Source organism: Gossypium raimondii, chromosome 8, assembly GCF_025698545.1.
Source record: "Gossypium raimondii isolate GPD5lz chromosome 8, ASM2569854v1, whole genome shotgun sequence".
NCBI classification, from domain to species: Eukaryota; Viridiplantae; Streptophyta; class Magnoliopsida; order Malvales; family Malvaceae; genus Gossypium; species Gossypium raimondii.
The window spans coordinates 51,911,292-51,923,720 of NC_068572.1; the positions used below are offsets into that span (position 1 = coordinate 51,911,292).

At 34.3% G+C, this 12,429-nt stretch overlaps 1 protein-coding gene across 1 annotated transcript; it reads right to left on the reverse strand.

Annotated features, from left to right (window-relative positions):
• Positions 1–6,339: 6,339 nt before the first annotated feature.
• Positions 6,340–8,187, reverse strand: LOC105792043 (homeobox-leucine zipper protein HAT4). Its single transcript, XM_012620409.2, has 4 exons — positions 7,838–8,187; positions 7,228–7,541; positions 7,019–7,098; positions 6,340–6,923 (listed from the first exon to the last, which is right to left on the reverse strand). The coding sequence occupies exons 1-4, from the start codon at positions 8,019–8,021 to the stop codon at positions 6,596–6,598; spliced, it is 906 nt and encodes a 301-aa protein (XP_012475863.1). The 5' UTR covers positions 8,022–8,187; the 3' UTR covers positions 6,340–6,595.
• Between the last annotated feature and the right edge of the window lie 4,242 nt (positions 8,188–12,429).

Below are 12,429 nucleotides of genomic sequence, written 5' to 3' on the forward strand. Positions count from 1 at the left end.
ATCCTAATGAATTGGGATTTCCTTATTGGGTCAGGTCATTTCGGGGCAAGCGAATCATTTATGATAAAAAGGATGAGCTTCAAGAGAATGATTCGGCGTTCTTGCAAAGTGGAACCATACAGTACCATGCATGTGATAGATCTTCCAAAGAACAAGGCTTTTTTCGAATAAGCCAATTCATTTAGGATCCTGCGGATCCACTCTTTTTCCTATTCAAATATCATCCCTTTGTCTTTATGTTTTCACACCGAGAATTCTTCGCAGATGAAGAAATGTCAAAGGGGCTTCTTACTTCCCAAACAGATCCTCTTACATCTATATATAAACGTTGGTTTATCAAGAATACGTAATTAGGAGAAAATGACCAACACTCTCCGGATTAAAAATATTTGGTATAAGGACTAACAGAGTGTTATTCAAATCCGAATCAATATTCTGACCAACAAAAACCTTCTAGAACCACTCGTAAATCGCCTCTCAAACCACATCCCATTGACTCTAAAAAAAATAGACATGAAAGTCATCACTACCTGGTGCTTTCAACGGGGTCATATAAAAAGAAGCAGACTTAATTTCGTCCACCGTGACCTTACAAAGGAAAAGAATATCCTATGGTCAAGTCTCAGAAACATACTAGCTTGTAAGTCCCTAATTTTATCAAGTTTCTCTCCATACAATCTCTGAAAGAATCTTATTGCCTCTTGTTGCAACTTAGTTTCTTCAAAGATCCATTTCCTTTCCCCATTTTTAAGGACAAAGATACGATTAGATTTCATTCTCTACAACGTTCACTTATGGAAGAATATGGTATTTCAATCACCCAAATACAACCAATCACATCTAGATTTATGTTTCCATAGTAATTTTTCATGATGGAGAACCTCTTTTAACTCTTCCCGCACTTGTATTTCCCTTTGAGCCAAAGTATCACCACCTGGAAACTCAAAAGCCCTTTGTACACCAAACAATTCGTGTATTAAATGTTTTTTTATGTACACTAATATGACCATAAACGAACTTATTCCAACACTTAACATTAACAGTGAAATAATCCAGGAACTCAGCCATACTCCCATTAATTTTCTAGTTATCTTTCACAAACTCAGCGAAACTCGGATGTTCAACCTAGCCTGCCAAAAATTTAAATGAACGCCTTCTAACAAAGAAAATAGTAAGGAAGAGAGGCCTATGATCCGATTTTAGCCTCCAAAGATGAGCCATCGTAGTATTAAGAAAGAACCTTACCCATGCATCATTACCAATAGCCCTATTAAGACATTAAAACACCCCTTCTCTATGACAAGTAAAAAATGGACCCTTCAAACCTAAGTCTTGAAGCTCAGCACACTCCATAAAATTCCCAAATAACAGGCATCATTTTCCTCTCGTTCGAACCCCTTTTTTATCATTAGAAGAAAGCAATGCATTGAAATCCCCAATAGCAAGCCAAGAAATTATTCTAGATTGGATAATTGATTTTAACCCTTCTCGAAGTTTCTTCCTTTTCTGCCTGCCTGGGCTACCATAAGTGAAAACAACATAAATAGGATAAGCATACACCTTATCAAGAATCCGAATAAGGATAAACTGTGGATGATTACAAATTATTTCTATATGGATCGACTCTTTCCACCTGACCCAAATGCCACCAGAAAACCCATCTGCCTCAACCCGGTGAGAATATTAGAGACCCAACTTAATAATAATTTTGTCAACTTTACCACTACTAACTCTAGTTTCAAGAAAACTCATAATGTCTAGCTTGAATTTCACTTTATACTCTCGAAAAATGCAAGGAAACTTGACACTGGCACAACCTTGAAAATTCAAGAGAAAATCGACAGATTCATAACTAAAAATAGTAAATTAAGAGAACTAAACATTTTTCTATCTTGAGCTACCCGTCTCCTCAACATGTGTCTTATTCGTACCTGGCCTAACGACATCAAAATCCTCCTCTATTTGAGAATTAATTAATTCTACCATAGAGTTCATTGTATTAGGCAGTGGAACTCAAGCAAATCCAGCTAACTTGAACCTCTCTCTTATTCCAAATAGCCCTAATTTCCTTTCATTCTGGCCAAGCTCATATTTTCCTCATGAAGTACGTATTTTGGATCACTATTGTAGTTTAATCCCACCTGTAACAACACCTCTTATTTTATTATTGTGATTTTGATGACCATCGGTTTTTAAAAAAAGTAATTGTCGAATGTTTTCCTAACGTCAAAACTCCAGGACTTAAAGCCACAATATTTCTTGATGTTTCAACAAATATGGGATTAAAGTGGGAGTTTGAACCTTCAGGGACACTAGCACTCATTCAACCTCAATTAGGAATTAAATTATAAGGCAAATTAGATTCGGCTTCCCCTAATCGAAAAACACCAGCGCCTAAATAGTTGGGTTGTGTAACAGCCTGATTTTAGTTAAATCGGAATAGTGATTTTGGAACCACAAATTCGAGGTCATAAATTTATTTTAATACTATTTTTGGTATTTACAGCATGTGATTATATATGTGTGAAAGTTTCGTAAAGAAATTTTACTGTTTGAATGCTTAATTCGATAAAAAGGACTAAATCGTGTAAAGCATAAAAGTTGTGTTCTATAAGATAAAGGTGTCTAATAGCTATAGAACATTAAAGTAAAGGTTCTTAAGTGGTAAATAGGCCATTTGTGAGTTATTGGATGATAGTGAAATGGCTTTTGGTGTAATTACTAATGTTTCTAATGGTAAAATAGTAAATAAGTAAATTAATGATAAAATAAATAAAATCAAAGCTAAAATTTTGTCCATCATTTCTTTCTTGGCCGAATATTGAAGAAGAAAGACACCATTAATGAACACTTAGGGTTTGGCACACACATATCTTGATTAAGGTACGATTTGAGCTCAATTTTTGATAATTTTTACGTTTTTGAGATCATTGCCTCCTGTTCTAGCTAGCCCATGCCCAAAATTTTGAATTGGCTGATGAATTTGTGAGTTGTCATTGATGATAGCTTGATTTTTTTTAATGTTTATGATGGAAAATGAATTATTGTTGATAGATTAATGTGTTTTGTAAAGTGATTTTTGACAAAAATGTCAAATAGGGATTAAATTGTGAAATATGCAAATTGAGTGGTTGAAATGTGAAATAAATGAAAGTTTTGGGTTGCTAGGGGCACTATAGTAATTCGGCTAAGCTTGGGTTACATTGAATTGTATGAATTTTGTGTATTTGTGAAATATGGACTAAATTAAACAAATGTGAAACTTTAGGTGCTAAAGTGCAAAAATGTCCAAATAGGTATTTTTTGGATGAAATTGAATGAATAGGTGATTAAATGAGTTAAATTTAAATTCTTATAGATCAAGAAAGAAAGAAATTAGATTTAGATCGAGGGAAATCGAAAGTTGACGAGTAGTTAATCCGATCCGTTCGTTTCCGTACAAGGTAAGTTTATAAGTAAATAAATGTGTTTGAATTCAAATGTATATGTTTTATATATTGCTGAATTGATTTGTATATGGATATATATATTACCGAATTAATTTATATATAGATATATATAGCCGAATTGATTTGTATATGGATATACATTGTCAATTGATTTGTATATGGATATACATTCTGAATTGATTTGTATATGGATATACATTGCTAAATTGATTTGTATATGGATATACATTGCCGAATTGATTTGTATATGTATATATATTATCGAAATGATTTGTATATGTATACATATATATTACCAAATTGATTTGAGCATTAGATGACTATTTTCGTGCATGAATGGATTTAATTACGAAGTCGAAAGCTCCGAATGAACCTTAGGAAATGTATAGGATATTGATGTCATGATATTAAGACTTTCGAGGTGTGATTTCATGTAAGACAATGTCTGGGACATTGGCATCGAAGTGAGAAAACGTGTAAGACCATGTCTAGGACATTGGCATCGTATATGATTCGTATAAAACCCTGTCTGGGACAGTGGCATCAATATGTGTTAATATGTAAGACCATATCCGGGATATGGCATTGTACGAGCTTTATATGATTTATGTGTGTTCTTAACAATTCTGAATGTGAATTTGAGCTAAATGGTTCAGGTATGTGTGAAGTTATATGTTCATGAAATATTAAGGTAAGTTTAGTACTTAATGTGATAATATGAATTTATATGAGTTAGTTAAATGTATATGTGTCTGAGATTTATTTGAATTCAACCTAGTTGAATTGAATTATAAATATCATTGAGATGATTTATTTGCTTATGGCTTACTAAGCTTCCAAAGCTTACTTTGTGCATCCTTCCATTGTTTTATAGATATATAAATCTAGCTTGAGCTCGGGGATCGTCAAGGATTATCGTCACACTAACAATCGCCATTTCGGTATTTTGAAAGCTTAATATTATGACATATGGCATGTATAGACTATGACTAATTTTGAATTGTATAAAAGTTGCCATGCGAAATGGCATGTTAGAGATACTAATTTTTATGTATATTCGGTCATGTTATAAGCTCTTTTGGGAAGTATGTTTCGAGGCATATATGTATGATAATGTTTGGTTATAAGATTCGGCTTGAGTAATGATTTACTTGGTGGATGTGTTTTGTTATAATGTAATATGATTCGATGTATGTTAGTTGGTTCAAAATTTGAATAGTAGAATGATTAAGACTTGGTTAAATTTCAGTGTATGAATTGTATTGTGAAATTGGTTTGGACGGAAAAGAAGTATGGTTTGTATATGAGATATGATTAGTAGACATGAATTGTGATAAATGACTGTGTTAGACTGTGTTGTGTTAGGTAATACCTTGTAACCCTAATCCGGCGACGGATACAGTTTAGGGGTGTTACAGGTTGATTCAATAGTTCCATTTTATTGGCCACCTCTTATTCATTCAGCCTAGCTGGAATTACTGCCTTTTCCCCTACCCATTTATTACTTTTCTCACGGTCCAATGCATTTGATCCACTTCTAGTCATATTGGACTCGATCATTGGTCCATCAAGCCCAAAGCCCACTTCCTTTCCAGTTCTGCTATTAATTAAAACATTTGCCCCTTCCTTATCTTTAAACTTTCTTTCTCGATTCTGCTCCAAAGATAACCTAGAATTTTCCCCTTTATTAGTCGATAAATCAAACCTAAGATCTTTCTTGCCGCCCTCGCCATCAATTAAATCATTTAGTACCGAAAATATTGACACCGAACTTGCCTTGCCCGGATTTTTTGCCTTCTAATTTTGTCTATCCCTATTGTTACGCCTATTTTTCCTCTCCACTTGCATCCAGGGCCCGAACACTTCTTCTTCGGAAACTTCCATTGTGGTGGCTCCGGCGCCTAAAGGGATCTTCGATGATCCCCTCTCTTCCCTGTGAAATCAATTCTCAACCGTCTTAGTACAAACCTCTTTGGCATGCCCATATCTCGCACATGTAAAGCAGATCGTGGGTAAGGATTCGTAAAACACTTTTGAGTTTCCCTATTGATCTAAATCTGAGACACTAGAGGTTTATCTAAATTGACATAAACGAACATTCAAGCAAACCTACCTCTTGTTCTGTTGATTGTGTTTAGATTCAGTTTTGCTACCCTACCAACCAGACCCCCAATTTCACCTAGGATTTTCCTATTGTACAGATGTCCTGGGAGACCCAATAGTCTAATCCAAGTCAAAACAATACTAAATAATGTTTGGATCAGATTAAAATCCACCATCTATGGTTGAACGGTCAAATATTGACCAAATATAATTCACGATCCCTAGGTTAAGACTCTGTCAAAATCCTCACTGGACTGGAATTTCACGAAAAAGTAATCATTTCCAATGTCCATAATATGAAATGGGTTTCCACAAGATACTAATCCTGTTATATAGAACAACATATCCAATATTTCGACCCAACAGTTTGATTACCAAAGTCAACTCCATTTCCTTAACCAAAATTTGTTTGATACGATTTGAAAAATTAATCGACAGTATCCCATTGAGAGTAGATTTCATAACATCTCCCTCAAGAAAATCTAGATCTTTGTCCTCTGAACCCATCACGCCAAGTTCCTTCTCTGAATAACCAGAACCTATCCCTAATACCTTGTCCCTCCACGACACATTCAAATCCAGAACCTGATCCACCGCCATATTCGAGACTTCATCACCGCCCATATCCTTGAAGTTTCCATCTTCAAAAGAAAGACTCACAGCTTGGCCCAAATTCTCCCCTTTTATTTGTTTTTTAAGGCACCTTGTAACTTGAATTGGAATTTGGAACACAAGATTAGCTTTCAAGTTCAGTCAAATTTAATAATTAAACATACCGAGGAAGATGTAATTTAATTAGGCATCATTGATTAACATTAAAAAAAATAAACTAATTGAATATGTCAACATTAAACAGGGATTAGATTTAGGTGGGCCCAATAATACAAAACATGATGTCCCACCAAAATCACATTCTAACCACCATATCTTAGAACATGGGATTGGTACGATGCTCTAAACAACACTAGATATTCTCCGTACTCAATTTGTGATGCTTTTTTTTTTTCATTTGACAAAAACGCCCTTGAGCATCGGTTGAATAATTACGATTGAGGCCGAAGAGCATCGAACGGTCCATGAGGGATTGGGGCAGCAGCCGGAGCCCAAGGGTTGATGGGGATGGCCCTGTGGTGGGTTTGGGGTAGTTGATGATGGGATCTTGGATCAACGGTGGATGATGCACCCACTCTCTCACACGATGGGCACATGGTGAGGGTGGTAGGTGGGGTCATTTGCATGTAGAACTGAGGGGAAAGTTTCAGTGCTCTCAGCTCCTGAACTTCCTTCTGCAACCGCCTGTTTTCCTCCGTCAGATTCTCACAGCATCTCTTTAGGAACTCACAGTCAACCTCAGTTTGCTTCAGCTTGGTCCTGCAAAAAGAATTTTAAGAAGTCCAGTATTTAGTAAATAAGGTTACACCAGAAGGACATAACAGTAAATTTACTAACAAGGCAAATAGTTCTACCTCGCCCTTCTGTTTTGGAACCAAACTTCAACTTGTCTGGGTCGCAATCCCAGCTGCTTAGCCAAAGCCATCTTTTGTTTCTGTAAAGATACAAAACAGCCATCGTTTTATTAGCTTATTTACCATAAAAACCACTCCAAATATGTTCTGTTTGGTTACTAAGAAAACAGTTATAATATAACATCAAAGCTTGTGTTGGAATTACTTACTGGGTTCAGAGTGTTGTGTTCTTTAAAGCTTTCTTCAAGAATAGCAGACTGATCCTTCGAAAGTCTAAGTTTTTTTCTCGAAGCGTCACCATCTTCCTCGTCACTGATGCCACGAGAACAAGCTCTTTCAATATCAAGCTCATCTCCATTAGTGCCTTCCCTTTCGCTCCTTTTCCCACTCACACTCGATATCGTGCTGTTCGGAGATGAAACTCCAGCTTCTTCTTCGCAGTCGACCGTAGATGGCAATCTGTTCACGTCGATTCCTCTAAGAAATGATCTAGTCTCGCCTCGGAAAGATTCTGCGTTAGGATCTGCATGCAAATACCGTACTTTTTCAGATAAAAAAATGGAAACTTTATCTGATTGTTGAAGAAAAGAAAAAGAATTTTCAGGCTTAGATCTAGAGAAAAGTAGCAGATTTTAGGGTGGGGGTCTGCATGTGAACATGAGAAAACGATTGTCAAAAAAGCTACTTCAAGCATGAGGAAAAAATTTTGGTTGGGTGACAGTAGAGCATTGAAGGACGAAAAGAAATTGATTTCTTTAAGGTTTATTTGGTTCTCGGGAAACCAAAGGGGGGAAAAAAGAAGAGAGTTAAGAAACAAACCTGAAGGAGCAGAAACATCGTTCCACGACGATTTGTGAAAGGCTGTAAACCCAGAAGGGACCGAAGAGCAAGAATCAACGGAGGAAGGAAGCAAAGAAGGCCTTAGATTCAGCTGCAAGGAGTGGTGATTCTGAGGAAAACCCAAACTAAGACTCAAACCCAGATCTTCTTTTCCCACCATCATTTTATATTATTTTCTCTTTTGCCAAACAAAGCTTCGTTCTTCTTTTCCCTGTATGAAAAAGGGTGAGAAACAGAGGGAGAAAAAGGAAAGGAAAAGACTTGGGCTTTGTTAAGGGAGAGAGAGAGAGAGAGAGGGGAGGGGGGAGAGGTGATGATGGGTTGGGGATGTGAGAAAGGGGGGTATTATATAGAAAGGAAAAGAATGGAGTGCAAGTGAAAGTTCGATGATGACTTGCTGTCATTCAGGAGGCCAATTATCTGAATCATGGCAATTTGCTCCCCAAAATAATACCTACCCCTTCCCCCTATGCTCCTTTGTCTCACTTTTAACCTTTTTTAACCATTTACCTTACTAAATGCTCTTTATTATATAAACGTTATGCATTTATGTATTATCTCATTAATAAGTAAATGAGATTTTATGAGAATCATCATTCTTAATGTTTGCTTTTATATATTGTCTAATCTTTGACTTGTTAATTAATTATCTTCTTACCTAATTAACTTTCCATTTCGTTTCTAACGGGGGTGGCATTTACCACGCTTTGGTGGCCAATTAAAATCTTGACCAATAAATGCATTAATGAGTCTTATAAATGTAGTAATCTCCTTTTAATTCAATACAAAAATCTCATTATAGATTCTATCTTTATATTTTACAAATGTTTACGTTAAATTAATTTTGATTTTGTTAATTCCAAGTGTATAAACTACTAAGCTTCTCACTTTCTTTATAAAGTAGAGGATTCAATGAAGGTTCATGTATTAAGAGATAAATTGCATTTTATCTCATCTATTAAAAAAGGTAAATTAGAATTTTACATTAAAATTAAATTGGTCATTTTGTTAAAAATTTATTCAATTTTCTTATTAACCCGTTAGCATAAGATACAGATGACACTTTTTAATTACTCAGGTTAATTTTTAATAGTAAAATGAATTACTTTATTTATTTTTTAATTTAATATCTAAGGACTAATTTATGTAAAAATAAAAATGGATAAAGTTTTGTAAATGGGAAAAGAAAATTTTAATGGCGAAATGTTTTGGCAGCACCAAACAAACCAACCAACTAAAAAAATTTAAATGCAAGCAGATTTTAGTCTAATTATTTGTGTTTCCGAATCCCAACCAAAAAGACCAGACCAGCAAATATTATGATATCATCCCTGTGGGCCATATCTCCCCCCTGAACACCCCTCTCAACCAACGGCCCTGATCCCACCTTCCATCTTCATCAATCACCCCCTCTGATGCTGTTTTTGACAACCATCAAATCATGAGTGGACGGTGATGATTGGAGCCAGACAGATCAATTTGATTCATTTTTTACAAATTTTATCAAAGTAGGGCCCCGCATTCCCCCAAAAACAAAAAAAAAAATCTAACATCTACCACGAGAGATGGAAGACAATGGTGTCGCTTTCTCAACCTTTTGTATTAAAACAAAAACTCTTTCTTGTTTGACGCGCATCGTGCTGCGTATGTGTCACGCTCGCTTGCGTGATGGTGACGCGCGTGGGATGGTGGTCCTTAATCTTTGTTGGTGACTGTCATATGAAATGGGCTTCGTGATATTAATTATTGATTTTGGCATATTCTCTCCATGGATCATTAGCGAGTTGAAATAGAGATGTTTTATGGTGCATTTCGAAAATTGTTTGTTTTTGTGCAAAGATGGGAATTTCTAAATTTCAAGATGTCCAATGTATTTTCCACACATCTTCCTATTAATAAATCAGGTGGTGGATATGTCCTTGATTCTACAATTTTAACTTGTTACCATTATATCTAAGTATCTCGCTTCATAACCTTATTATGCCAATCACTTATGTATTTTCCTACTCAAGCCTCGTAAAATTTTCTATCATTTACAAGAATAACTTCAATCCTCATCCAATCACCCATGCAGTATGGCACTTTTAACAAATGTTCGTGCTAAACTCATTTATATAAATCACTTTCTGTCACCACAAAAAAAAAATCAAGTCCCAAACCTCCATAACCTCCTATAATAGTTCTACGAAGTGCTTTAACTTAATAAACAATGTTTTTAGAATCAAATTAGTGGCCAATCTAATTGGTTCAATTAAAAATTTAAAAAGCAAAATCATTTTAATCATCAATTCAAATAATTTATTAGAAAAATTCAATCAAATCATATTTATTTTCAATCTAGTCCAATTCAATTTCTCCAAACATTGTATTAACAATGATAGAGTAGAGGACTTGGATTTTAAAGGGATGGTGGAGTGTAGTTGGCAGGAGTGGAAATGGAAGGGGGAGGTTGTCTTATTACTGAAAATTGGCAGGTATTCCAAATCATCATTTTGGCACATTAGCTGAGTTATATTAGCCAAGTCAATATCAAAGAGTGTAAGAAGGCATGTGAAAAAGGAAGGGAGACAAGGGAGAGTGGAGATCACGTGGTGGGAGAAGGAAAATGATGGAAATAAAAAGAAGCGTGGAAGAGAAAACCTCTCTTAACTCACGTGGACCAACATGTCTTGCATGGGGACACGTGCTCATGTGGACCCCTATTCCAATGTATTTTAATATTTACCCACACGGTCGTGCGTGTCACTGTGTCCCTTCACGCCCCGACAACTCGCTCCTCACAATCATTTGAACCTCCCTCTCCCCTCCACGCGCCCTCAATCGCTTATGCATTCTACGCTCCCCCCCCCCCCCCGCCCCCCAAACTAACCATTTTTAACCTCTGTAGCCAGCTTCACGCGGCGTCACTTGGGCTTCCATTTCCTCCTTTCAGCTGCAACCGTTACTATTGAGACTGTCTCCAACTCCTTTTCATCTCGCTTGACTTGAAAATTACTTGATTGCCATTTCATAATAGATTGACCAAAATGTTCCTCCTGTAATGATCTAATCACTAGGGTTTATTAATTCCAAAATATCATTCGATAATGCCTAAAAACGATATCTAGACTTTTTTTCTCTAAATTTAAACAAATAAATATTAGAGTGATTTTTAATTGGATTATCTCACAATACTAATAAAAAAAGTAAATGTACTTGATAGATCCTTTTATTATAAAGATTTGATTAAATTAATTTTTTAACATTAAATTAATCAATTTAATTTCAATACTATTAAAAAAACAAATAAAGTCAAATTCCAACATATTTAACATTTACTGTTTAAAAAATGTCATTTGTTGTTTAATCTAATTATAATATGAAAGCTTTTTATAGTTCTACCAATATTTTACTAAAAGTTGAACTACAAATGAAATATGTATATAATTCGTTTCATTTTTAAACCGTAAATGTTAATTTTGTGCGGCTCCAACAGGTTCAGCTCTGTTGGTGTTATTTGGTTTGGAAGGCATCCGCACAACATTCATTTATAATATTTTATTGATTTTTTTTGTGATAAATTTATCAATTATTATATGATAATTTTTTGGAGAGATTTTAATATTATTTTTTGGCTCCAATCTATTTTTGGTAAAAATTATTTTGGGATATTTTCTCTCTCCATATCTCGAGGAGAAACTTGTCTTAGGGCCAGTTCTTCATTGCTTTAAAAAAGCACTTCTGACTCCAAAAGCACTCAGAACAAGCTACTTTAGACTGAAATTTTTAGCTTTTCAAAAATGCTTTTCAAAAGTACTTTTAAAAAGAATAAGTTAAAAATTTTAGCTTTTCCTCTCCCAAAAACACTTTTGGTGCTTAATTACTTTTTCACCCCTCCAATAACATAATACTTTCCTTTTTTTTCTTGGTGCTTAATTACAAATGTGTTAAAATCATTAATTAAAAATAAAAAAATTTAAAATAATAATTACAAATATTTAATAGTTATATTTAAATATTTAAAATATAGCTTATATATTCTAAATAAATTTTATAAATAATTAATATTTATTGCTTAAAAATATTTAAAATTTATATTTCATATATTAAAATATTAACAACAAGTTATAATAATTTTTTTATATTCTTACTAAAATATAATAATATTAACTAATTTAAATATTATTTAAATGCATATTTGTTACTTGATAATAACATATCTAAAATTGACATTTTATTTCTCAAAATCACTTTTTGACAGCAATGCTAAACACTCAAATTTTAAACTAAACTTTTCAAAAGCACTTCTCAAAAGTACTTTTCCACAGCACTTTTCCACACCACTTTTCAAAAGCAATAAAGAACTGGCCATTAATGGGTAGTTGCAATTATCCTGCCTTTTGTAAATACTCTTTCATATCAAGGTTGATCTTTACTGTTGCATTCCCAATTCAAGCCAATAATGTTTGTTTGCTACTTAAGTTCTTTGCCTATTCAAACTTGATCTGGCATAATTTGTTGTGGCAAATTAGGCTCTTTTCATCACTTAATGAGTTTATATTCAAGTGATTTTATATATTTTGTTTTGTTTT

Coding starts and splice junctions, on each gene's coding strand:
- LOC105792043 (XM_012620409.2), bottom strand. CDS start 8,021: ATGATGGTGGGAAAAGAAGATCTGGGTTTGAGTCTTAGTTTGGGTTTT. Junction 7,099..7,227: donor AACACAACACTCTGAACCCA/GTAAGTAATTCC, acceptor GTATCTTTACAG/AAACAAAAGATGGCTTTGGC. Junction 6,924..7,018: donor TTCCAAAACAGAAGGGCGAG/GTAGAACTATTT, acceptor TTCTTTTTGCAG/GACCAAGCTGAAGCAAACTG.